This window comes from Taudactylus pleione, unplaced genomic scaffold (genome assembly GCF_031769625.1).
Source record: "Taudactylus pleione unplaced genomic scaffold, aTauple2 ptg000266l, whole genome shotgun sequence".
Lineage (NCBI taxonomy): Eukaryota > Metazoa > Chordata > Amphibia > Anura > Myobatrachidae > Taudactylus > Taudactylus pleione.
The window spans coordinates 2,939,096-2,964,475 of NW_028284668.1; the positions used below are offsets into that span (position 1 = coordinate 2,939,096).

At 49.1% G+C, this 25,380-nt stretch overlaps 1 protein-coding gene across 1 annotated transcript in view; it reads left to right on the forward strand.

Moving 5' to 3' along the window:
• The window catches only part of MYH9 (myosin heavy chain 9), a 386,037-nt gene that overhangs the window by 57,743 nt on the left and 302,914 nt on the right, over window positions 1-25,380 (forward strand). The window contains exons 8-9 of the mRNA XM_088481216.1: window positions 3,894-3,992; window positions 19,257-19,400. Coding sequence (XP_088337342.1) covers window positions 3,894-3,992; window positions 19,257-19,400 — 243 coding nt within the window. The remainder of the gene's footprint in view (window positions 1-3,893; window positions 3,993-19,256; window positions 19,401-25,380) is intronic.

A 25,380-nucleotide genomic window follows, 5' to 3' on the forward strand; every position in this document is an offset into this window, starting at 1 on the left:
CAGGCACCGAGAGCAGTGTATGACATTACCGCATCTGCCATCCGTAAGCCATGCACATTGTGTTTTGTCACTATGGGGATGTCATCAGGGTTTTCTCACACCCCAAACCAAATCCCCCTAGTGATGCAATGTGTTTGTCACCCTGAAGACAGCGTAGATTAAAAGTGGCACTGAAACTTGTTTGTACAGTGCATCGGGAAAGTATTTACAGCGCTTCACTTTTTTTCACATTTTGTTATGTTAAAGCGTTATTCCAAAATTGAATAAATTAATTTTTGTCCTCAAAATTCTACACACCATACCCCATAATGACTATGTGTAAAGTTTTTTTTTTTTATTATTTAATAAATAAATAAAAAAAAACACAATCGCATGTACATGAGTATTCACAGCTAACAAACACTCATGGCTCACGCAACATCAGATGCTATCACTGGCTGAGCATTTGCTGTGCACGACAATAGGACACACAGATTGTTGTTCCTATGATCATTTTTTACAACTGTTGCTATATTGGTAAAGAATGTCCTGAAGAAGGTTCATAAAGAACAAACGTTGACAATGGATATAATGATATGGAAGTGACTTTGGTGCAATGTATAGCCCAAAAATGATAAAGCATATTATATGAAGATTGACTGCGGAGAGTGCCCTTGTTCATTGATATTGGCTTACCCAGTGGTATATTTTTGGATCGGTTTGATGCTAGTGGCACCCCCCCATTGACATGTTCTATATGGTATGAGTGCAAGATGATAGAGATATATAGATATAGATATATATATATATATATATATATATATAGCGCATCTGGAAAGTATTCACAACGCTTCACTTTTTCCACATTTTGTTATGTTACAGCCTTATTCCAAAATGGAATAAATTCATTTTTGTCCTCAAAATTCTACACACAATACCCCATAATGACAACATGTAAAAAGTTTTTTTGAGATTTTTGCAAATTTAATAAAAGAAAACACTAAGAAATGACATGTACATAAGTATTCACGGTCTTTGCCATGAAGCTCAAAATTTTGCTTGGTTGCATCCTGTTTCCACTGATCATCCTTGAGATGTTCCTACAGCTTAATTTGAGTCCACCTGTGGTAAATTCAGTTGATTGGACATGATTTTGAAAGGCATACACCTGTCTATATAAGGTTCCACACTTGACAGTGCATGTCAGAGCACAAACCAAGCATGAAGTCCAAGGAATTGTCTGCCTCTAGACAATCCTGTCTTGGAGGTCTACACAGATCTGGGGCAGGGTACAGAAAAATATCTGCTGCTTTGAAGGTCCCAATGAGCACAGTAGCCTCCATCATCCATAAATGGAAGAAGTGCGGAACTACCAGGACTCTTCCTAGAATTGTCCGGCCATCTAAACTGAGCGATTGGGGGTGAAGGGCCCTAGTCAGGGAGGTGACAGAGTGACCATCGGGTTCTTTGTTAGAGCTACAGCATTCCTCTGTGGAGAGAGGAGAACCTTCCAGAAAGACAACCATCTCTGCAGCAATCCACCAATCAGGGCAGACGGAAGCCACTCCTTGGTAAAAAGCACATGGCAGCCCACCTGCAGTTTGCCAGAATGCACCTGAAGGAGACTCAGACCATGAGAAACAAAACTCTCTGGTCTGATGAGACAAAGATTCAAAACTCTTTGGCGTGAATGCTAGGCGTTGTTTGGAGGAAACCAGGCACCGCTCATCACCAGGCCAATACCATCCCTACAGTGAAGCATGGTGGTGGCAGCATCATGCTGTGGGGATGTCTTTCAGTGGCAGGAACTGGGAGACTAGTCGGGATAGAGGGAAAGATGAATGCAGCAATGTACAGAGACATCTTGGATGAAAACCTCCAGAGTGCTCTTGACCTCAGACTGGGGCCATGGTTCATCTTTCAGCAGGACAATGACCCTAAGCACACAGCCAAGATATCAAAGGAGTGGCTTCAGGACAACTCTGTGAATGTCCTTGAGTGGCCCAGACTTGAATCCAATTGAACATCTCTGGAGAGATCTGAAACTGGCTGTGCACCGACACTTTCCATCCAACCTGATGGAGTTTGAGAGGTGCTGCAAAGAGGAATGGGCGAAACTACCAAAAGATAGGTGTGCCAAGCTTGTGGCATCTTCAAAAAGGCTTGAGGCTGTAATTGCTGCCAAAGGTGCATCAACAAAGTATTGAGCAAATGCTGTGAATACTTATGTACATGTGATTTCTTAGTGTCTGTTTTTTTATTTTTAATTAAATTTGCAAAATTCTCACTTTTTACACGTTGTCATTTATGGGGTATTGTGTGCAGAATTTTGAGGACAAAAATGAATTTATTACATTTTGGAATAAGGCTGTAACATAACAAAATGTGGAAAAAGTGAAGTGCTGTGAATACTTTTCAGATGCACTGTATGTATATAAATGTATCTCAGTTTTGTATGTATTTGGTCACTGAGGAAAATCTTGTTTATAAAGATTGAAGTGCTGCCGTCTTTTGGATATCTATCTACATATCTATCATACACTGCATAAGTATATACTATTTAAAATTTGAGACAATTTTCTATCTTGCACGCATATTTAAGACTTTAGGACACTTCACAACTGTTAATGTGCTTTTCAGTTACTATATTTGACTTATTGTTCCTGCTGCAGCCTCCAGTGGGCAAATGTCCAAGGCAAGGAGAGGGTGACCTCTAGGCTAAGTCCTCGGAGCTGCCACCAGACTGGGCATGCTACAGTCTGCATAAACCTCTGATAATAGTGAGCACATACCAGGACAGAACAGATTCTGATGTTGTTACTCGACCGCTACATTTCCTGGATGGCACTTTAGGCTGGGAGGTGTTTGGCTCTGTCTAGTGATGACATGATAGTGTGAATTTAAAGAAAAACTCCCCACTGCTTCCCCAGGAAAGGCGATAGATGTAGATATAAATCTGATGTAGTCGGGATACCGCCGTTACTAACCATCGATGTTCAATAATTAATGGAGGCAGTCCGATGTTTGCCACCATCAAATGGAAATCATTCGGTGGTGTTCCGATGGCTATTTTTATTTTTTTTTAATTCCTGATGGCTATTTCTTCCTGGCTACTGTGTCTGCATCATAGCATCTTCTTGGGTTCGTTGGAGGCTGTCTGCCTCAGATGTGACCCAGCACAGTTCTGTCCCGTACCACCCTCTCTAGGCTGCTGCTAAGCAACAAGGCACCTTGACTCACTGTCTCAGAGCCAGAGAAAGCAATCAGAACGCAGACTTTGGCCCTGCAGTAGTCAGTCACTCATGTAATAGAAGAAATAAAAAGATGAGTGCTACAGAAGGTCACTCTACAATAAAATATCACAGTATTCAAAAACAATTGATGAAAAATATTGAAATTAATTGTACACTTTATTTATTTTTTTGCTGACATTAGTCCAGATTGGAAGATGTGGTTCATCATATGGGGGTTAGTAGTAGCCTGTGCAATACCTTTGAATGGATTGACGTTATCCCACTGTTTAGATGGAAATTATATATTTCCTTTTTTATTTTTAATGCTGGGTGGTGCATGGTTTTTCCGCGGCCGCGCATAGTGTCTGGAACTCTGAAGATTTATGGCTGGGTTAGACTGGTTATACAACATGCTTGTCGAAGGGCCCTCAGCCAGGGGCCATGGAATAGCAACAGCAGAGTTGAGTGTATCCCCCTCTCCCCCACCTGTGGCAGACTACTAGTTTGAGAGACAGTTGCACATGGAGCTTTGCAGGCTTATTAGTCTCTGCAGCAGCATGTTACAGAACTATTTATGTACATCAAATAACTGGCTGTATGGAATCGGGTAACAGCCTCATTTTATTTTATGCTGGAGTTTGTGTGTATTTTAATAAAAGATTTGCCTTGACTTGATACCAGACCTACTGGAGAAATCACGTGCAATTCGCCAGGCCAAAGATGAAAGGACATTTCATGTATTTTATTACTTGTTGTCAGGTGCTGGGGAACACTTGAAAAGTGAGTATTGGGACTCTTACTTTGTGTGTTTAGTATAAAGAATGTATGTAATGTATTTTTTATTCGATTAAGCTTGGACATACTTTTATATAATTTACTATTTCTCCATCAGGGTCCAAAGGGTATCCACAGGATACCTTGGGGTATAGGCGATGGCGGTAGTCATCGGGCACCACAGAGAAGTTTTTACAGCCTCCCAGGATGCACTGGGTCCCTCTCTTATACCCCGCCCCCGAGCCAAGGCAAATTAGTTTAGTCGGTACCCGGCTCTGAGTCTGGTCACCATTTTCAGAGGGGGGCTGTTAACAGCCCCTGAAGTTCTTCAAACAGCATTGCTGCAACAAGAGCTGTACAGCATAGACAGTCAGTACTGACGTCTATGCTGTCACTCCTCCACCCCTCCGGACCAGAACGCCGGTACTGATCCAGGGATGCTGGTGGGTGTCTGGGTTCACAGCTAGCGGTGACCCCGGATTACCCGGACTGTGGCCGGATTCAAGGGGGTCAGGTAAGCGGCGGGGTCCTGGTGACAGGCTGCATGTGGAGCCAGGTATTAACCTGCGCTTCCACTAGACTACCAGGGACAGCAAACTGCAGCAGAGCGGTACAGCTCCAGCGTCCCAGGGGTTAATTGCATGTCAGGGGAGTGAGCCTTCCTTGTCTCCCAGCCGGTGCGCCTCTATAGCGGGCTATGTCAGCGCTCCTCCCCGAGGCCCGCCTCCCCTCAGCTCCTCAGTGGCCATTTTCTGTCGAAGGGTGTAGTCTCATCACCCATACAGGGGTTCCCCAGGCAGTTGATGGTACCCCAGTGTCGCCCCCGAGCCCCCCCCCCTGGTCTTCGCTGCGCCTGCGTGGGTGAATGCATTGTCCAATTTGGTACAACACCTGACGGACGTTTTACAGGGGGGGGTCCTCATTACGGCCTCTTAAGCGGCCTTTAGTGTCTCAGATGGTTCAGTTTGAGGATGACGTCACATCTGATAGCGAGATTTTTGACTTTTTGGACCAAGAGCCTCTTCGTACTAAGGAGGCGGAGTCAAAGCCTAAAGTCTATATACATGGCCTTATACGGGCAGTCCGTGCGGCCTTGGTTATTGAGGGTGAGGATCCCTCCGTGGCCAAATCCAAATATGCCTTCTTTAAGGATATTAAGGGTGATGCCACTGTATTTCCTCTATCTGCTCAGTTGGTGGATAATTTAGAGGAGGCGTGGAAAAATCCGGGTAAGCGGTTCCAGCCTCAAACGCTTGGTCTTTGCATACCCTTTTGCGGATAATTATTCTTCCAAGTGGGAACCCCTCAGGTGGATTCTCATGTCACACACCTAGTGAGGAGTGCTAAATTGCCCATGCCCTCCATGTCCTCCTTTTAAAGGATGCTACGGATCGCGAGGTGGAAATATGCCTTAAATCCATTTATTCCTTTGCGGGAGGGGCGTCCAGACCGGCTATGGCTGTGTGCTGGGTGGCAAGAGCCATGGAGTGCTGGGCTGATAGCTTGTAGGCGTCTCTGGACACTGAATCTTCAGCTGAGCAGGTGGAGTTAGTGGGCAATCTCAGACTCTGCCACGTACTTTAATGAGGCAGCCTTGAAGGCTCACTTCCAGAATCTCCTCGGCGGCAGTGGTGGCTCGCTGCGCCCCATGGTTGCGCTCTTGGAAAGCGGACGCAGATTCCAAAAAAGGATTGGAATGCTTGCCTTTTAATGGACAGGTCCTGTTTTGGCCCTGATCTGGATAAAATTGTGACCACTCTGGCAGCAGCTAAGTTTGCGTGTCTGCCTTCGGCTACAGTCCCATCAGGGTCAGGTACTTCGGCCTTTCGGCCCTATATAAAGTACAGTCCTTTCCGAGACAGGGGCCAAGAAATATGCCAAGCCAAAGAAACAGGCTTGGAGTAAAAGACGTCCTATTCCCAAGTCGGATTATAAGCCTTCAGACTGACGGGACGGGCCTCTCCTTGGGGGACCCCAAAGTGAGAGGCCGGCTTCTTCAGTTCACCCAGTGCTGGTGTCTGACCACCACGGAGGGTACGCCCTCTCCTTCCGGCGGAGGCCTCCCAGCCGGTTTTTCACCACTGGCCTTCAGACAGATCAAGACAAGGCCCTGGAATTCCGGAAAGTGTTACACTCTGCTCCAGGAAACACCAGCGTGTTCAGAGATACTTCAGTGCCATTTGCAACTGACAGTCTCTGGTGTTGCAGACTCACGGTTGGCTGATAAACTGGAAGTCATCCCTGTTGCCATCACAGAGGATGCTCCATCTCTGAGCCCTGTTGGCCTCCCAACATCAGAGGATCTTTGTGACGGAGGAAAAGATCTCTGCATTGCAGGCAAAAGTACGCAGTTGCCTGCAGAGTCGCTGGGTGTCTATTCACTCGGCGATGAGGTTGCTGAGATCCATGGTGGATTATGCACATTTTCACTCCAGACCTCTGCAGAAGTTGATACACTCCAGATGGAATGGGTTGTCCCATCGGAAAAAGACAGACAATGGTGCTTTCCCTGGAGGTACTGGACTGGTGGTTGCAGACTGCTCACCTGAACGGGGCACCCCTTTTGGATTGCAGACTGGGTACTTCTGACAACAGACGCCAGTCTCCGAGGCTGGGGAGCAGTGACGGGTCCACACTTCTTACAGGGAAGGTGGACGCCAGCAAAATCTGCACTTCCAATAAACATCTTGGAACTCCGGCCAGTATTCAAGGCACTCCAACAAGCAAGACATGTCCTCCACAGAAAACCCGTGCAGGTGCAGTCTGCCAACGCCACCATGGTGGCTTACATAAACCGCCAAGGGGGAACCCGCAGTCGGGCGACTCTGACAGGTGTCTAGAATTCTAGCTTGGGCGGAAGGCAATCTCCCTGCCATCTCGCAGTGTTCATACCAGGAGTCCTCAACTGGGAAGCAGACTTTCTCAGCCATCAAGAGGTGCATCCAGGAGAATGGTCTCTTTACCAGGAGGTGTTTCAACTGCTGGTGAACAAGAGGGGCCTTTCAGAGATATACCTCATGGCCTCCCGACACAACAAGCTACTTGTGTATGGGTCAAGAACAAGAGACTCGGAGGCACTTTTGGTAGACGCTCTGTCGGTCCGCTGGACCTTCCAGTTTGCGTACCTCTTCCCTCCGTTCTTCCTCGAGTAATTCGCAAATTCAAGCAAGACGGCACGCTCCTGCTGGCTTCAACGTGGCCCAGACGGCACTGGTACTCAGATCTTCGGAGTCTCTCCATAGACACTCCAATGCTGTTGTCTCTACGTCCGGACCTGTTGTCTCAAGGTCCTTGCCATTACCCGGAACTGGGTCGGTGTGGCTGTTGAGACTGCCCTCTTAAGGTCCAGGGGTTTTTCCAGCTCTGTAAATAACACCATGCTCAGAGCTCAGATGCCGGCTTCTGCAAGAATTTACCACCGAGTGTGGCATACTTTCTTCGAATGGTGTTGCCCTAGAGTAGTGTTGGTTAACCTTGACACTCCAACTGTTGTGGAACTATATATCCCAGCATGCCCTGCCACAGTTTTAGCATGCCCTAATAGCAAAACTGTAGCAGTGCATGCTGGGTTATGTAGTTCCATAAACGCTGGAGTGTCAAGGTTAGCCAACACTGCCCTAGAGGCTATGATCCTCAGGTCTTTAGGATATCCGGGGTTTTGGCTTTCCTACAGGCGGGCTTAGATCACAGTCTTCACCTTGCTTCCCTGAAGGTGCAGGTTTCTGCCCTGTCTGTATGGTTTCAGCATAGGATTGCTATACTTCCTGATGTCCACACCTTTATGCAAGGTGTACTTCGTATTCAGCCTCCCTTTGTTCCACCAGTGGCTCCTTGGGATTTGGCTGTGGTCCTGAGGGCTCTCCAAGGACCGCTATTTGAACCACTGGGCTCAGTGGATTTGAAATGGCTTACAGCTATACTGTTTTTCTTCTGACCATTGCTTCGGCCAGAAGGGTCTCAGAATTGGGGGCTCTCATGTCGACCTCCCTTTCTAATTTTTCATAGGGACATGGTGGTGCTTTGGTTTCCTACCTAAGGTGGTATCTAGTTTCCACATTAACGAGGAAATCATTGTGCCGGCCTTTAATTCTCCAGACCTCTCGGCTGGTGAGTCCTCCTTGAATGTGGTTGACCACAACAAAGATTTATGTTGATGTACCAATTCATTTAGGAAGTCGATTTGTTTGTCCTCTATGGCTTCCGTAAGAAGGGTTGGGCTGCCACTAAGCAAACTTTGTCAGGATGGATTCGCATGGCTATTTCTGAGGCTTGCATTCATGAAGGCCTTCCTGTTCCATCCTCTATTAAAGCTCATTCCACTAGGTCTGTGGGTCCTTCATGGGCAGCTCGCCGTGGTGCCTCAGCTGTTCAGCTTTGCAAGGCAGCCACATGGTCTTCTGCCATACCTTTGTGAGGTATTATGCATTTGACACCTTTTGCCTCTCAGGATGCTTCCTTCGGGCGGCAGATTTTCCTTTCAGCACAGGAGCATCCCCACCCTTAAAGGATACTGCTTTGGGACATCCCCAAGGTATCCTGTGGATACCCTATGGACCCTGATGTAGAAAATGAGATGTGGTAAGAACTTACCCTTGTTCTCTATTTCTACGAAGTCCATAGGGTTCCACAGGACTCCCGCCCTGTCGCACCTACACTGCAGATGGGCTTTGATCTGGTCACCAGATTTTCCCGTCTTCTTCTGGTGAGAATGTTGTTCTTGTGTGTTCCAGACTTTCTTCTCTCTTCTCCTCCGGCCTTGGGCTTGTTACGTAACTGATTTGCCTTGGGGCGGGGTATAGGAGAGGGACCCCAGTGCATCCTGGGAGGCTATAAAAACCTAACTCTGTCTTGCCTGATGACTACCGCCATCGCCTATACCCCAAGGTATCCTGTGGAACCCTATAGACTTCGTAGACATAGAGATAACAAGGGTAAGTTATTACCATATCATTTTTTTTTTGTGATTCTGTACGTAATGGTAGATTTGTCATATTCAATCTTGTAATAAGGCTTGTAGTAGTGGGCAAGAAATAAAACTGTATACTAGCTAGATTACTATACAAACTAATTGTATGTAAGTAAATATGCTCAGCGCTACACCTCTGTAAAAAATGTGTATTGTGTTAGATGGAGTGGAATTATTTCTAATTAAAATATCACACTATACACACCTAAAACTAGGTTGCTTTTTAATATATATGGAGTCACAGTGCTCCAAGAGTATTCTTTCTGTTTCATAGGAATGAAAAGAAATCAAATGTTCCACAATTAAAGGTTTTTGATATGTATCAAATATCTTTTGAAGAGGGTATTGGATAGGCGTTTAGTAGGCTCCTTTAGGGTGCCACTATCTGTAGTACCCTATAACTAAGTGTTCACCATTAGCACCTGCAGTGCATACCTTACTCAATCCACCTTTTTAAAGTTGTTCCACATGGATAGTGTATGGTAATAAGTGTGCCCTTTGATGGGGCTATTTTCCGTATGGTCACTGTGTGCCTTTGTTCAGTTAATGTGTGTGCTTTATTTGGGGTTGTGTGGACCTTTATGTAAAAAAGGACCTTTACCGTATGGAGAGATGTCATACGTTACCTCTGTACTGTTGATCGGTCACAGTTTGAAGTGTAGGTATTAGAAGTAGTCTACAGCTACGGCGTCCAACGCTGTGACTTAACCGTGTCCTCTGTAGCAATCTGGCTGTATCCCCGTGCAGTGGTGCAGCCGCGTGTTAACCGGTAAGTCGTCAGACCTCCTTCATGCATCTGGTGCACGCCTGTACCTCTTGCTTCTGTCAGCTTCAGCTATGCCGGGTGTGGTGTTGTCGGCCGAGTCCCGTTTGGAGCCTGATAGCCAGTGAGCTGTGGGGTGAACCACGCTATGTTCACTGGGTATGGCGTCTGAGAATCAATGCGTGTCACATTTCTGACGCGTTTCGTCCGTACAAGGCCTTTGTCAAGGATGACGCTGTGTTGGAGAGGCTGTTACGTTGCTGTTCTCCAATGGGGATTTGGTGGGTGGTGTTAAAAGATGTGCTACGAGATCCAACTGTCCCATTGGTTTGATAACTCTCATTCCGTTTTCTTATCTGATTTGTGTATACATATGTATGTGATGTATGGATTACTTGACCAATTGGCACGATAATGTAATCTATGTTTACTAGTACTGGTCTTCATAGGATAGTACTACTTATTGTGCATTTGTTACTGTCCTGTCTGTGTGTGCCGGAGAATCTGTAAATAAAGATGTGGCCGATACAGGACTTTTTTTTTTTTTTTTTGTAGAATGGGGGAGGAATCCTATGTTGCTATTGTCAGCTTGATGTGTTAGATGTTTTTATGAGAGATGGTAATGTGCACCACTATCTTCTCTAATTCTAATATCCTTCAACTTCCTTGGGAAATGAGTCAATTATCTGACAGTCCTTAAGTCTGCTGAAATTTGTTAATTTCATTTGGAAGAATGGAATCTGATATTATTGTTAGTAGTATGTCTGTCATTGTATTGTTATCTGTTAATCATAAATACACTGGGACAATATAATGCTCAATGTACGTAATTCATGGTGTTTAATTTTGTCTGTATCCTAAAACTATGGGTGACTGTTTCATCTATTATCAAATCAGTGTGTTGGTGTTGAATTCAATATTCAGTCCCATTGGTGTCATTGTTTTTTAATGTAAATACCAAACTCATCTCTGTCCTGTCTAAAATTGTGTTCACCTTCTTTCCAATTTGTTGGTGGTTGTTCAAGGCCCATGAACAATAGTCCTGATGGATCAGATTCATGGTGTTCTTTTAATGGTTCGATACGCTGTGATTAGTGTACCCTATCCTGATTTCTTATGTGCTCATAAATTCTATTCTTCAGGGGTCTAATGTTTCTGCCAATGTATTCGAGACCGCAATTACATCTGAGTAAATAGACAAGTCCCTTTGTATCACAAGTCATTTCTTCTTTTAGTTATGTCATCTTGGTCGTAGTGGTTTCAAATGTTATTTTCTACTTCAGGGTCCATAGGGGGTCCACAGGGTTGACCTTGGGGTATAGCTGGATCTGGATCCATGGGCACCACGCAGTTAAAGCTTTAGCTGCTCCCAGGATGCTCTTGGGTTCATCCTCCTCTATACCCCGCCCCCGTGCCACAGGCACCTCAGTTTGAGTTGGTGCCCGGCTGGAGTCGGGTCACCCTGCGCAGGGGGGTTGCAGGAGCAGCCCCCAAAGCTTTTTAATTTAAAAGATAAAAATAAAAAATATAAGAGCCTGTTGGTTTTTATTTTTAACAGGGGCTCTTCAGTGTGGCAGCGAAGGGCTGTCTGTACAGACGCCCATGCTGCTGCTCTTACTCCCTGCTGGCGCCGCAACGCCAGTATCGCACTGGGGATCGCGGCAGGAGGCCAGAGTCCGTACTAGCCGGACTCTGGGGACCACCCTGGACTGCTGCCGGAGTCGCCAGGGAGAAGGTAAGCCGCGAGTCGCCGATTAGTGGCGGCTCGCGGGTCTTACTATAAATGCAGTCCTTTGCCCCTGGTTCTAGGGGACAGACCGGGGGCTGCTAGCGGTGGCGGCAGTCTCCCCCTCCATCGGAGGAATACCCCGTGAGACCACTAGACCACCAGGGATTTCACATGGGAAGCCGGCAGCCCTGGGGTTCATAGCTAGCCAGGGGAGGAAGCCTTCCCTGTTTAGCGGCTCCTCCCCTCAGCTCAGCGCGCCTTTCAGCACGTAGTCTGGCGTCGCTGAGCTGCAGTTACTCGGCCACTCCTCCTCTGGGGGCCATTTTCTCTGTGGCAGTGCAGATCTCTCAGCACGCGGACCGGTCCCCCTGTGTACCTCTCCCCCGATCAAGGACAGTGTACACAACGCTATAGCCCTCCCAGACACTGAATCTGGGAGGTTGATTGTAGTGGAAAGGTGCAGTGAGTATATCTTCTCTGCATGATATGTGACTTTTGCTAGTGCTGCCTGTCTGTGCTTATTTCTACTTACTGTCAGCTTATACCTATCCCTTTACTTCTCTTAAAAGACCTACAGGTGTGTGGGGGAGGGGCGTTTCTACAGACCTCGCCTATATAAATCACATATTTGTGAGGTCCGTCACATACAGTTGTGTGCTACACAGTACCATATTGTGCGCATGATTCTGCTCTGTTGCCAGATATATTTATTTATATAATATATTTTGTCATGTCGGAAGAGGAGATTGAGCACTCAGTGGCTCCGGTGTTGGTCTCCTGCGGACGCTGTTCTGCAGGAGTGGATATGGAGGATTTGTCACAGGATGGCCTGTGTAGACGGTGCCAGGTGGTTCCTGGCCCATCAAAACCACCTATGACGCAGGAACCACCATGGGCGATGTTTTCTCAGGTGCTGGTGTCTATTGCGGACCGTCTGTCTGTCCCGACTGCTGTCCCTACTAGGGCGTTGCACCAGCCGGCCATCCCCCATTCCCCAGGTGTCCCGCAATTATTGCGGAGCCCCCCAGGTCTCAGTCCTTTCTATCTTATGTGGGGTTACCTATCTATATACAGGCTTCCCCTGTGATGCAGCAGTCTGTGGTGCCCTTCCAGGCCCCTGTGGCGGCTCCTCCACCCCGGGTGGATGTGCCCTCCAACGCAGTACAAAATTTGTCGGCCGCGTCCTCTGCTTTTCAGTCAATGTTGCAGAGTGAAATGCCTTCAAGGTCGTCAAAACGCACACTAATGGCGTAGGCGGCGCATTTATCGGACTCTGAGGGGTCCTCCGATGATGGGGAAGGTTCATGAAGACACTGACTCGGACACAGCGGTCCAGGAGATAGATACCAAGTCGTCCATTAATGTGCGAGTACTGGTTAGGGCGGTGCGAGCCATTCTCCTAATAGAGGATGAGGCACCAGCTCCTAAGTCGAAGTATCCTAGTTTCAAAAAACCTAAGGTGGCTTCTGCGGTGTTTCCACTGTCTGATCAGTTGACTGATCATATGGCGGTGGCTTGCAGGCACCCAGTAAGAGACTCCTGCCACAGAAGCGGTTGGCTTCTAATTATCCTTTTCCTGAGGCACATTGTAAAAAATGGGAAACTGCACCGGCGGTGGATTCCCATGTCACCCCTTTAATAAGGAGCGCTACTCTGCCATTACCGTCTATATCCTTGCTGAAGGATCCCAAGGACAGAAAAGTTGAGACTTTCTTCAAGTCCATTTACTCCCTCTCAGGGGCAGTGGCCTGACCGTGAATGGCCATCTCCTGGGTGGCCAAGGCCATTGAGGGTTGGGCCAATGCATTAGAGGATACCTTTCCGGACGATGCTTCGGATGTCCAGAGGGCGTTGTTAGGACAGATGAGAGACGCTGCGTCCTACATTGGAGAAGCCTCTTTGGATGCTAGTCTGCTGACCTCTCGAGTATCGGCTGCAGCAGTGTCTGCCCGCCGATCCTTATGGCTGAGGTCCTGGAGAGTGGACGCTGATTCAAAGAAAGGTCTGGAGGCCTTACCTTTCAATGGAGAATTGCTATTTGGTCCGGACTTGGATTTAGCCAGGGTATCCACTATTTTGTCCAAGTCAGCTTTCCTTCCTTCAGCAGCAATGCCTGCCAAGGTCCGGAGCTCGGCCTTTCGTTCCTTTCGCGTTCTGGGTAAGGCAGAAGGTCAGTCCTTCCCGAGGCAGTCGGCGGCTAAGACCGCCTCTAAACCAAGAAGCAAGCCTGGAGTGCTCGGCGCCCTTCTTCCAAGCAGGAGGATAAACCTGCTGCCTGATGGGATGGGCCTCCCTCTGGGGGACCTCAGATTGGTTGGCCGACTTCTTTAATTCGCCCAGTGTTGGCACAATACCACCACGGATGCCTGGGTTCGAGAAGTAGTCTCTCAGGGGTACGCCCTGCCTTTTCGGTTCAGGCCGCCCCACCAGTTTTTTGGGGTTTTTTTTGCACGAGTCCTTCTCTGGACAAGACCAAAGCTTCCCAGATTCAGGTGGCTATACAATCCTTGCTACAAGCAGGGGTCATTGTTCCTGTTCCGCAGTCTCAACCCGGGACGGGGTACTATTCTACTGTTTCTGGTACAGAAGCCCAATGATTCTCATCGCCCTATACTGAATTTGAAGTCTCTGAACAAATACCTTAGAGTTCCCAAGTTCAGGATGGAAACGTTACGTTCCATCATTCTGTGGATGGAACCTGGGGATTACATGGTCTCCCTGGATATCCAGGACGCCTATCTCCACGTGCCCATAGCACCTGCACACCAGCGGTATCTGAGGTTTGCTATCCTGCAACATCACTACCGGTTTCGGGCGTTGCCTTTTGGCCTTTCCACGGCTCCGAGGATGTTCACCAAGGTGATGGCAATTATGGCCGCCCACCTTCGGGGCCAGGGTATATGGCTGCTGCCGTATCTGGACGATCTTCTGCTGGCGAGCTCCCCGGAGGTACTACTTCGACATCTCCACCTGACCATTGCTTGTCTTCAGGCGCATGGGTGGTTGATAAATTGGAACAAGTCATCTCTGATCCCTTCGCAAAGGATGGTCCATTTGGGAGCCCTTCTGGATTCTCGTCAGCAGAGGATTTTCCTGACTCCAGAAAAGGTGTCCTCCCTACAACTGAGGATACCCAGTTGCCTGAACAGTTGCAGGGTGTCTGTCTACTTTGCAATGAGTCCTAGGGTCCATGGTGTCTGCATTCAACATGGTGGAGTTTGCCCAGTTCCATTCCAGGCCCCTGCAGGGGCAGATTGTCCGAATGGAATGGGTTACCTCTCCGGATGTGATCCCAGACACTGGTCTTGTCCCTGGAAGTGTGCTGGTCTCTAGCTTGGTGGCTTCAGCCAGCTCATCTCATCGAGGGTTGCCCCTTTTGGATCCCGGACTGGGTTCTGCTCACGACAGATGCCAGTCTCCGGGGTTGGTGGGCAGTGACCGGCTTGTCTCTTCAGGGCCGTTGGTCTGCGGAGGAAGCGGTGCTTTCCATAAACGTTCTGGAGCTGCGGGCTGTGTACAGGGCTCTGCTGTCGTCAGGCACCGCTCTTCACGGAAGGGCGTACAGGTGCAATCCGACCACGCCACCAAGGTGGCATACATCAATCACCAGGGAGGAACTCGCAGTCGAGCGGCGATGTTGGAGGTGTCTCTCATCCTGGCTTGGGTGGAGAGCCACCTTCCTGCAATCTTGGCAGTCTTCATCCCTGGAGTCCAACTGGGAGGTGGACTTCAGCCGTTACAAAGTGCACCCAGGGGGAATGGTTGCTTCACCCGAGGTGTTTCAACTTTTCGTGGACAAATGGGGACTGCCGGAGTTGTAGTTGTGACGAGAAGCCATCAGGTCCAAGTTGCCCGTTTACGGCTCAAGGACAAGGGGCGCAAGTCTGGTGGACGCGCTGTCGGTGAAATGGACATTTCACCTAGCGTACCTGTTTCCTCCATTCTCCCTGCTGCCTCGGGTACTAAGAAAAATCAAACAGGATGGAGGCACGATTCTGTTGGTGGCTCCAGCATGGCCCAGACGTCCTTGGTACTCCGATCTCAAGAGCTTGTCCATCGATGTTCCATACCTTCTACCTCAGCGTCGGGACCTGCTGTCTCAGGGGCCCTGCCTTTACCCGGATCTGGGTCGACTGTCTTTGACGGCATGGCTCTTGAGACAGCAGTCTTAAGGTCCTGGGGGTTTTCAAGCTCTGTCATCAGTACCATGCTGAGGGCACTTAAACCTGCCTCAGCTCGGATTTACCACAGGGTGTGGCACACTTACTTTCAGTGGTGTGAGTCCAGAAACTTTGATCCTCAGGTGTTTCAGGGTTTCTAGGATTTTGGCACTTCTTCAGTCAGGTCTTGACCTAGGCTTACCGTCTGGCCTCCCTGAAGGTTCATGTGTCGGCTCTGTGTGTTTGCAATGTAGGATTGCTACACTGCCTGATGTTCACACCTTTTTCCCAAGGTGTTCTTCGAATCCATCCTCCCTTTGTGGCTCCATGGGACTTGGCGGTGGTTCTTCGGGTCCTGCAGGGACCTCCTGTTGAGTCGGTAGACCTCAAGTGGTTAACACTTAAGACTGTTGTTTTTCTCCTGGCAATTGCTTCAGCCAGGAGGGTATCTGAGTTGGGGGCGCTTTCCTGTAGTCCCCCTTCTTAATTTTTCACCAGGACAGAGCGGTGCTTCGCACTCGTCCTGAGTTTTTGCCTAAAGTAGTCTCTAAGTTCCACATCAATCGGGAACTTGCGGTACCTGCTTTTCAGTCACCTGATCTTACAGCTGGTGAGGCTTCGTTGGACGTTGTCCGTGCTCTGCGTTTATGTGGATCGGACTGCTTCTGTAAGAAGGTCCGATTCTTTCTTTGTCCTCTTTGGTTTTCATAAGAGGGGTTGGCCTCCCAACAAACACACTGTTGCCCGTTGGCTTTGTTCCGTTAGTGAGGCTTATGTACAGGAAGGTTTACCTGTTCCAGCCTCTGTTAAGGCTCATTCCACTCGGTCTGTGGGTCCTTCTTGGGCTGCTGGACGTGGTGCCTCTGCGGTTCAGCTGTGCAAGGCAGCCACTTGGTCTGCAATTCAGATTTTTTTGAGGTTTTATGCGTTTGACACCTTTGCCTCTCAGGATGCATCCTTTTGGGCGCAGGATTCTCCTTTCTGCACAGGAGCGTCCTCTCCCTTAGTTGAACTGCTTTGGGACATCCCCAAGGTCAACCCTGTGGACCCCTTATGGACCCTGAAGTAGAAAACAAGAGATATGGTAAGAACTTTTGTTATGTTTCTACGAAGTCCATAGGGTCCACAGGGCGCCCGCCCTGACGCACCTGGCTTCAAAAGGGCTGTGTTGCTGGTCACCGGTTTCCGTCTCCCATTTCTGTGAGTGTGGTTTTCTTGTGTTCCAGTCTTCTCTCTGTTTTGTCTCCTCCTCCGGCCTGGGCTGCTTACCAACTGAGGTGCCTGTGGCTCGGGGGCGGGGTATAGAGGAGGATGGACCCAAGAGCATCCTGGGAGCAGCTAAAGCTTTAACTGCGTGGTGCCCGTGGATCCAGATCCAGCTATACCCCAAGGTACACCCTGTGGAGCCTATGGACTTCGTCGAAACAGAGATAACAAAGGTAAGTTCTTACCATTCTCTTGTTTTACTTGTTTTGTTGGACCTGGTAATATTACAACCTATACACTTTCCACAGTAATGGAAACCTCTCCTGTATGTTTTTGGGAACAAGGTTGATTGTATCAATGAATGGGGTTTAATGTGATTTCTAATTTCTTTATTAAATCTGGGGCTTTCCTGTAAATTACGTATGGAGTCTCCAGTAAGTGATTCTTTAAGATCATTTCATGTAACAGTATGTCCCAGTGTTTATGGAGAATCTCTTTAATATTCTTAGCAGCCTTGTTGTATTGTGATCAAGTGGATGAATTAGATGAAACCTCCACCCATAATTTTATTGTCTGTATCCTAAAACAAACACCGTGAATTACGTACGTTGCGTATTATATTGTCCCAGCGTATTTATTAACAGATATCGATACAATGGCATATACTACTATCAATATCCGATTCCGTTCTTTCAAATGAAATTAACAAATTTTTGCAGACCATAGACATGAGGACTATCGGATAATTTACTCATTTCCCAAATACATTAGGAAGATGAATGATATTAGAATCAATCAGAGAAGATAGTGGTGCACATTACCATATCTCATTAAACGTCCACCACATCAACCTGAGAATAGCAACATACAGATTCCTCTCCCATTCTACAAAACACAAACCTTTCTGTCACATCTTTTATTTACAGATTCTCCGGCGCGCACACAATCTCACAAGCATATCCATTTGTAACCGACAGGATAGTAACATAACTGCACAATAGGCAGTAGTATCCTATGACGACCAGTACTAGTAAACATAGATTACATTATCGGGCCAATTGGTCAAGTAATCCATACATCACATACATATGTAGACACAAATCAGATGATAAAAAAAAATGAATGAGACGGTTATCACAAACCAATGGGACAGTTGGATCTCGTAGCACGTCCTTTAACCACACCCACCACATCCCCATTAGAGAACAGCAATATAAATAACAGCCTCTCCAAACACAGCATCATCCTTGACAAAGGCCTTTTATGCCCAAAACGCGTTGGGAACGTGACACGCATTGATTTTCAGACGCAATACCCAGTGAACATAGCGCGGCTCACCTTTCAGCTCACCCGCTATCTGATTCCAGACGGGGACCCGGCGTACAACACCACAACCGGCATAGCCGGAGCTGACAGAAGCAAGTGGTATGGGCGTGCACCAGATGCATGAAGGAGGTATGACGACTTGCTGGTGAATATGCGGCTGCACATGGGTATGTTGCAGCGCGGGACGCCGTAGCTGTAGACTACTTCTAATACCTACTAGGGATGTGCAGGCTCGGATAGGTTCGAGTTTGCACGTTGAGTTCGGATTTTTCCCTCCAAAAAAACGGAACTCAGAAAGAGGCAAAACGTCATCTTGCATGGACGAACATAATCATTCCTGGACAACGTGCAAACTCTAACCTATCCGAGCCTGCACATCCCTAATACCTACACTTCAAACTGTTACCGATCAACAGTACAGGGATAACGTATGACCTCTCCATATGGTAAAGGTCCTTTTATAGAAGGTCCTCGCCACCGAAAATAAAGCACACACATTAACTGGACATAGGTGACGTAGGCACATAGTGACCATACGGAAAGTAGCCCCCTCAAAGGGCACACTTCTTACCATACACTATCCATGTGGAACAACTTTAAAAGGTTGGATTGAGTAAGGTATGCACTGCAGGTGCTAATGGTGAACACTTAGTTATAGGGTACTACAGATAGTGGCACCCTAAAGAAGCCTACTAAATGCCCCCTACCAATACCCTCTTCAAAGGGTAATTGATAAATTCAAAAACCTTTTATTGTGGAACAACATTTGATTTCTTATCATTCCTATGTAACAGAATACTTTTGGAGCACTGCGACTCCATATATATTAAAAAGCAACCTAGTTTTAGGTGTATACTGTGATATTTTCATTAGAAATAATTCCACTCCATCTAACACACTACACATTTTTTACAGAGCTGTAGCGCTGAACATATTTCCTTTTACCAGTATATCCGAATACGCGAGAGGGGCAACTCTCATACTAAGCTGCTCCCAAAACACACACATTAATCCCTTTTTAGAGTGCTATTACATTTGATCTTTAACCTTTCCAAAATTGTATGTACTCTAGATAATTTACAACACTATCACATTTTTTTTTTTTTTTTTTTTCCCCCAGCTGATCTCCTGTTGGAAGCCTACAACAAGTATCGTTTCCTTTCCAATGGACATGTCACTATACCAGGGCAGCAGGACAAAGACTTGTTTCAAGAAACTATGGAAGCAATGAGGATTATGGGTATCCCTGATGATGAGCAAATCGGTATGTGTTAAAATACTCTCCTCATTCGCCTTTTGCTTGTGTAGGAAACATTGGTAACATACTTCTACCAAAAAAAAAAAACCGAAGTTGCAGTACTTATGTTCATAAGCTTTATCAGGTTATTCACTTGAGCACTCAAGTAGACTTTATTTTTAATTTTTTTTATCTTATCTGGGGGTGTCCCTTCCCCATAAATAAAGAGTGCAGTAACAAGTTTAGCCAATATCAAAATTGCCCCCAAAAATATTCAGTTTCTACCTCCTATTACTCACTTTGCTGACTGGGGCTTAAGTCTTATAAGTAGTTCCTGCAGTTTGTCCAGACTGTATAGGTCAAGTCCACTGCATAACTTTGTACAGTTATCCTGTTCCTAGTGAGAAGATTGTTGAAATCTCCCCTCTCATTAAAATGGAGGCATTCAAAAGCAATGTCCAGCATTCCCATCTGGGATTTGATTAGATGGTCTCCTTTAAGATTTTTTTCTACTTCAGGGTCCATAGGGGTCCACAGGGTGACCTTGGGGTATAGCTGGATCCTCGGGCACCACGGAGTTAAAGCTTTCAGCTGCTCCCAGGATGCACTTGGGTCCAACCTCCCCTATACCCCGCCCCCGAGCCACAGGCACCTCAGTTTTAGATGGTGCCCGGCCGGAGTCGGGTCACCCTGCGGGGTGGGCTGCAGGAGAAGCCCCCTAAAGCTTTTAATTTTTTATTTTACTTAGTTAAATTTATTTATATTTTACTATAAGTTTTTTCTCTAGAGCAGCAGCGCTGGGCTGTCTGTACAGACGCCCACGCTGCCGCTCCTTCTCCCTGCTGGCGCCGCGACGCCAGCACTGAACTGGGGATCGCGGCGGGGGAAGCCAGAGTCTGTACTAGCTGGACTCTGGTTTCCCCCGGGACTGCTGCCGGAAGACGCCGGGGAGATCAGGTAAGCCGCGCACCGCTGATTAGCGGCGGTGCGCGGGTTCTTTTCAAATGCAGTCCCATGCCCCCGGTCTAGGGGACAGACCGGGGGCGCTAGCGGTGGCGGCGGGCCCCCCCTCCAGCGGAGGCATACCCCGCCAGACCACTAGACCACCAGGGTTAATATCGCGGCAAGCGGGATGCCGGCAACCCGGGGGTTAATATGCTAGCCAGGGGAGGAAGCCTTCCCTGTCTAGCAGCTCCTCCCCTCAGCTCAGCGCGCCTTTCAGCACGGAGTCTGGCGTCGCTGAGCTGCAGATACTCGGCCACTCCTCCTCTGAGGTCTCCAGCGGCCATTTTCTCTGTGGCAGCGTGGATACTCTCAGGGAGCACGCGGACCGGTCCCCCTGTGTACCTCTCCCCTGCAAAAGGACAGTGTACACAGCGCTATAGCCCTCCCAGACACTGAATCTGGGAGGTTGATTGTAGTGGAAAGGTGCAGTGAGTATATCTTCCTGCATGGTATGTGACTTTTGCTAGTGCTGCCTGTCTGTGTCTTTTTTCTACTTACTGTCAGCCTATACCTATCCCTTTCCTTCTCCTACAAGCCCTACAGGTGTGCGGCGGAAGGGTGTTTCTACTGACCTCACCTATATAGATCACGTATTGGTGAGGTCCGTCACATACAGTTGTGTGCTACACGGTGCCATATTGTGGGCTGTTGTCCAGCACACGGGTGAGTGCGCACGTTTTCTTCCAACGTCATGTCCGAGGAGGAGATTGAGCACTCCGGGGCTCCGGTATTGTTCTCCTGCAGGCGCTGTTCTGCAGGAGTGGATAGGGAGGATTTGTCACAGGACGGCCTGTGTGGACGGTGCCAGGCGCTCCCTGGTATGTCTAAACCTCCCATGTCGCAGGAGCCACCATGGGCGATGTTTTCCCAGGTGCTGGTGTCCATCGCGGACCGTCTGTCGGTCCCGACTGCCGCCCCTACTAGGGCGTTGCCCCAGCCTGCCATCCCCCATTCCCCGGGTGTCCCACAATTATTGCAGACTCCCCCGGGGTCTCAGCCTGTTGGTCCCTATGCGGGGTTGCCAATGTATATTCAGTCCACCCCTGTGGCACAGCAGGCTGTGGTGCCGTTTCAGGCTCCTGTGGCAGCTCCTCCACCCTGGGTGGATGCGCTTTCCCACACTGTCCAAGATTTGGCGGCAACATCTTCGGCTTTTCAGTTGATGTTGCGCAGTGACGTGCCCTCCAGGGCGTCTAAACGCTCAGTCATGGCGCAGGCTGCGCATCTTCCGGATTCTGAGGTGTCCTCGGATGATGGTAAGGTGCAGGATGACTCTGCCTCAGATGCCTCAGTCCAGGAGGTAGACACTAAGTCTTCCATCAATGTGCGGGCTCTGGTTAAGGCGGTGCGGGCCATTCTTCTGATTGAGGATGAGGCACCCGCTCCCAAGTCGAGGTATCCTAGTTTTAAAAGAGCTAAGGTTACTTCTGCAGCGTTCCCCTTGTCTGATCAGTTGACTGATCACATGGCGGTAGCCTGGCAGACACCCAGTAAGCGTTTCCTGCCACAGAAACGCTTGGCGTCCAATTATCCATTCCTGGAGGCGCATTGTAAGAAATAGGAAATTCCGCCTGCAAGGGTTTCGGCGGCAGCAGTGTCTGCTCGTAGATCCTTGTGGTTGCGGTCTTGGAGAGCAGACGCGGATTCAAAGAAAGGCTTGGAGGCCTTACCTTTTAATGGAGAATTACTATTTGGTCTGGACCTGGACTAAATAGTAGATACCCTGGCGAAATCCAAGTCAGCCTTCCTCCCTTCAGCTACTACACCTGCTAAGGTCCGGAGCTCGGCCTTTCGTTCCTTTCGGGTTCAGGGCAAGGCAAAGGGTCAGTCCTTCCCGAGGCAGTCCGCACCCAAGACCGCCTCAAAGCCAAAGAAGCAAGCCTGGAGTGCTAGGCGCCCTTCTTCCAAGACAGAAGATAAGCCTTCTGCGTGATGGGACGGGCCTCCCTCTGGGGGACCCCAGAGTGGGAGGCTGACTTCTTCAATTCGCCCAGTGCTGGCACAATACCACCACGGATGCCTGGGTGCGAGAAGTGGTCTCCCAGGGGTACGCCCTGTCTTTTCGGCACAGGCCGCCTTGCCAGTTTTTTTTGCACAAGTCCTTCTCAGGACAAAACCAAGGCCTTGCAGGTTCAGGAAGCCATAGAGGCCTTGCTGACGGCGGGGGTCATTATACCCGTACCACAGTCTCAACGTGGGATGGGGTATTACTCTACGCTGTTTCTGGTGCAGAAACCCAATGGCTCTCATCGCCCCATCCTCAATTTGAAGTCCCTGAACAGGTTTCTCAGGGTTCCCAAATTCAGGATGGAAACTTTGCGTTCCATCATTCTGGCGATGGAACCGGGGGATTATATGGTCTCCCTGGATATCCAGGACGCCTACCTCCATGTGCCTATAGCAACATCGCACCAACAGTTTCTGCGGTTTGCTATTCTCCACAACCACTACCAATTCAGGGCTCTACCCTTTGGTCTCTCCTCGGCACCAAGGGTATTTACCAAGGTGATGGCGGTCATGGCGGCTCACCTTCGGAGCCAGGGGATACGGTTGCTACCGTATCTAGACGACCTCCTCTTGCTGGCAAGCTCCCCGGAGGTACTGATCCAGCATCTCCACCTGACGGTCGCTTGTCTACAGGCGCACGGCTGGTTGATCAACTGGAAGAAGTCCTCCCTCATCCCATCACAGCGGATGGTTCATTTGGGGACCCTGCTGGACTCTCGTCAGCAACGGATTTTTCTGACTCCAGAGTAGGTCTCCTCCTTACAGCTGCGGATTCACGGCTGTCTGAGCAGTGGCAGAGTGTCGGTGCACTCAGCGATGAGAGTTTTGGGGTCCATGGTGTCGGCATTCGACATGGTGGAGTTTGCCCAGTTCCATTCCAGGCCCTGCAGGGGCTAATTCTTTCGGAATGGAACGGATTGCCACACAGGATCCGCTCTCAGATGCTGGTGTTGTTCTCGGAGGTGTGTCTGTCCCTAGCCTGGTGGCTGCAGACAGCTCATCTCCTAGAGGGGCGCCCCTTTTGGATCCCGGAATGGGTTCTGCTCACGACATATGCCAGTCTTGGGGTTGGGGGGCGGTGACAGGCTCCTTGTCACTTCAGGGTCGTTGGTCGGCGGAGGAAGCGATTCTTCCCATCAACATCCTGGAACTGAGGGCAGTATACAGAGCCCTGCAGTCGTCCGGCACCGCTCTTCACGGAAGGGCCGTTCAGGTGCAGTCAGACAACGCCACCACGGTGGCGTACATCAATCACCAGGGAGGGACTCGCAGTCGAGCTGCGATGTCGGAGGTGTCCCGCGTCCTGGCTTGGGCGGAGCGCTATCTTCCAGCTCTCTCGGCAGTTTTCATCCCAGGAGTCCTCAATTGGGAGGCAGACCTCCTCAGCCGTTACGACGTGAATCCCGGGGAATGGTCGCTTCATCCAGAAGTATTCCAACTACTCGTGGACAAGTGGGGGCTGCCAGAGCTGGACCTGATGGCGTCCCGTCACAATCACAAGCTGCCCGTGTACGGGTCAAGGACAAGGGACGCAGGCGCAAGTCTGATAGACGCGCTGTCGGTGAGATGGCTGTTTCAGCTGGCTTACTTGTTCCCTCCAATATCTCTGCTGCCTCGGGTCCTGCGCAAGTTCAAACAGGACGGAGGCACACTGATCCTGGTGGCCCCAGCGTGGCCCAGAAGGCCGTGGTACTCCGATCTGCGGAGCTTGTCCATCGACGCTCCGTTCCTCCTACCTCAACGGCGGGACCTGTTGTCTCAGGGGCCCTGTCTTCACCCGGATCTGAGTCGACTATCTTTGACGGCGTGGCTCTTGAGACAGCCGTCCTGAGGTCTCGGGGCTTTTCTAGCTCCGTTATTACCACCATGCTGAGGGCGCGCAAGCCTGCTTCCGCGTGGATCTATCACAGAGTGTGGCACACTTTCTTTCAGTGGTGCGAAGCCAGAAACTATGATCCCCAGGTGTTCCGGGTTTCGCGTAATCTGGCTTTCCTTCAGTCGGGTTTGGACTTAGGATTACGTCTTTCCTCGCTGAAGGTGCACGTGTCTGCTCTGTCGGTGTGGTTCCAGCGCAGGATCGCTGCTATGCCGGACGTACACACCTTTTTCCAGGGAGTTTTGAGAATCCAGCCTCCCTTTGTGCCACCTGTGGCCCGTGGGATTTGGCGGTGGTTCTTCGGGCCTTACAGGGTCCGCCTTTTGAGCCCTTGGAGTCAGTGGAGCTCAAGTGGCTAACTTTTAAGACTGTTTTCCTCTTGGCAATTGCTTCTGCCAGGAGGGTTTCAGATTTGGGGGCGCTTTCTTGTCGTCCCTTTTCTGATTTTTCATCAGGACAGAGCGGTGCTTCGCACTCGTCCTGATTTCCTGCCTAAGGTGGTTTCCAGGTTCCACATTAATCAGGAAATTGTTGTACCAGCCTTTCAGTCGCCTGATCTTTCGGCTGGGGAGACTTCCTTAGACGTTGTCCGTGCACTCCAGGTTAATGTGGACCGGACTAGTTCTGTGAGGAAGTCGGATTCTTTGTTTATCCTCTTTGGTTTTCACAAGAGGGGTTGGCCTGCCAACAAACAGACTCTAGCCCGTTGGCTTCGTTCTGTTATTATTGAGGCTTATATGCAGGAGGGTTTACCTGTTCCAGCCTCTGTTAAGGCTCATTCCACTCGGTCTGTGGGTCCCTCTTGGGCTGCTAGACGTGGCGCCTCTGCTGTTCAGCTCTGTAAGGCGGCCACCTGGTCTTCCATTCAGACCTTTTTGAGGTTCTATGCGTTTGACACCTTTGCCTCTCAGGATGCATCCTTTGGGCGCCGGGTTCTCCTATCAGCACAGGAGCGTCCCCGCCCTTAGTTGGACTGCTTTGGGACATCCCCAAGGTCACCCTGTGGACCCCTATGGACCCTGAAGTAGAAAACAAGAGATATGGTAAGAACTTACCTTTGTTATCTCTGTTTCTACGAAGTCCATAGGGTCCACAGGGCACCCGCCCTGACGCACCTGT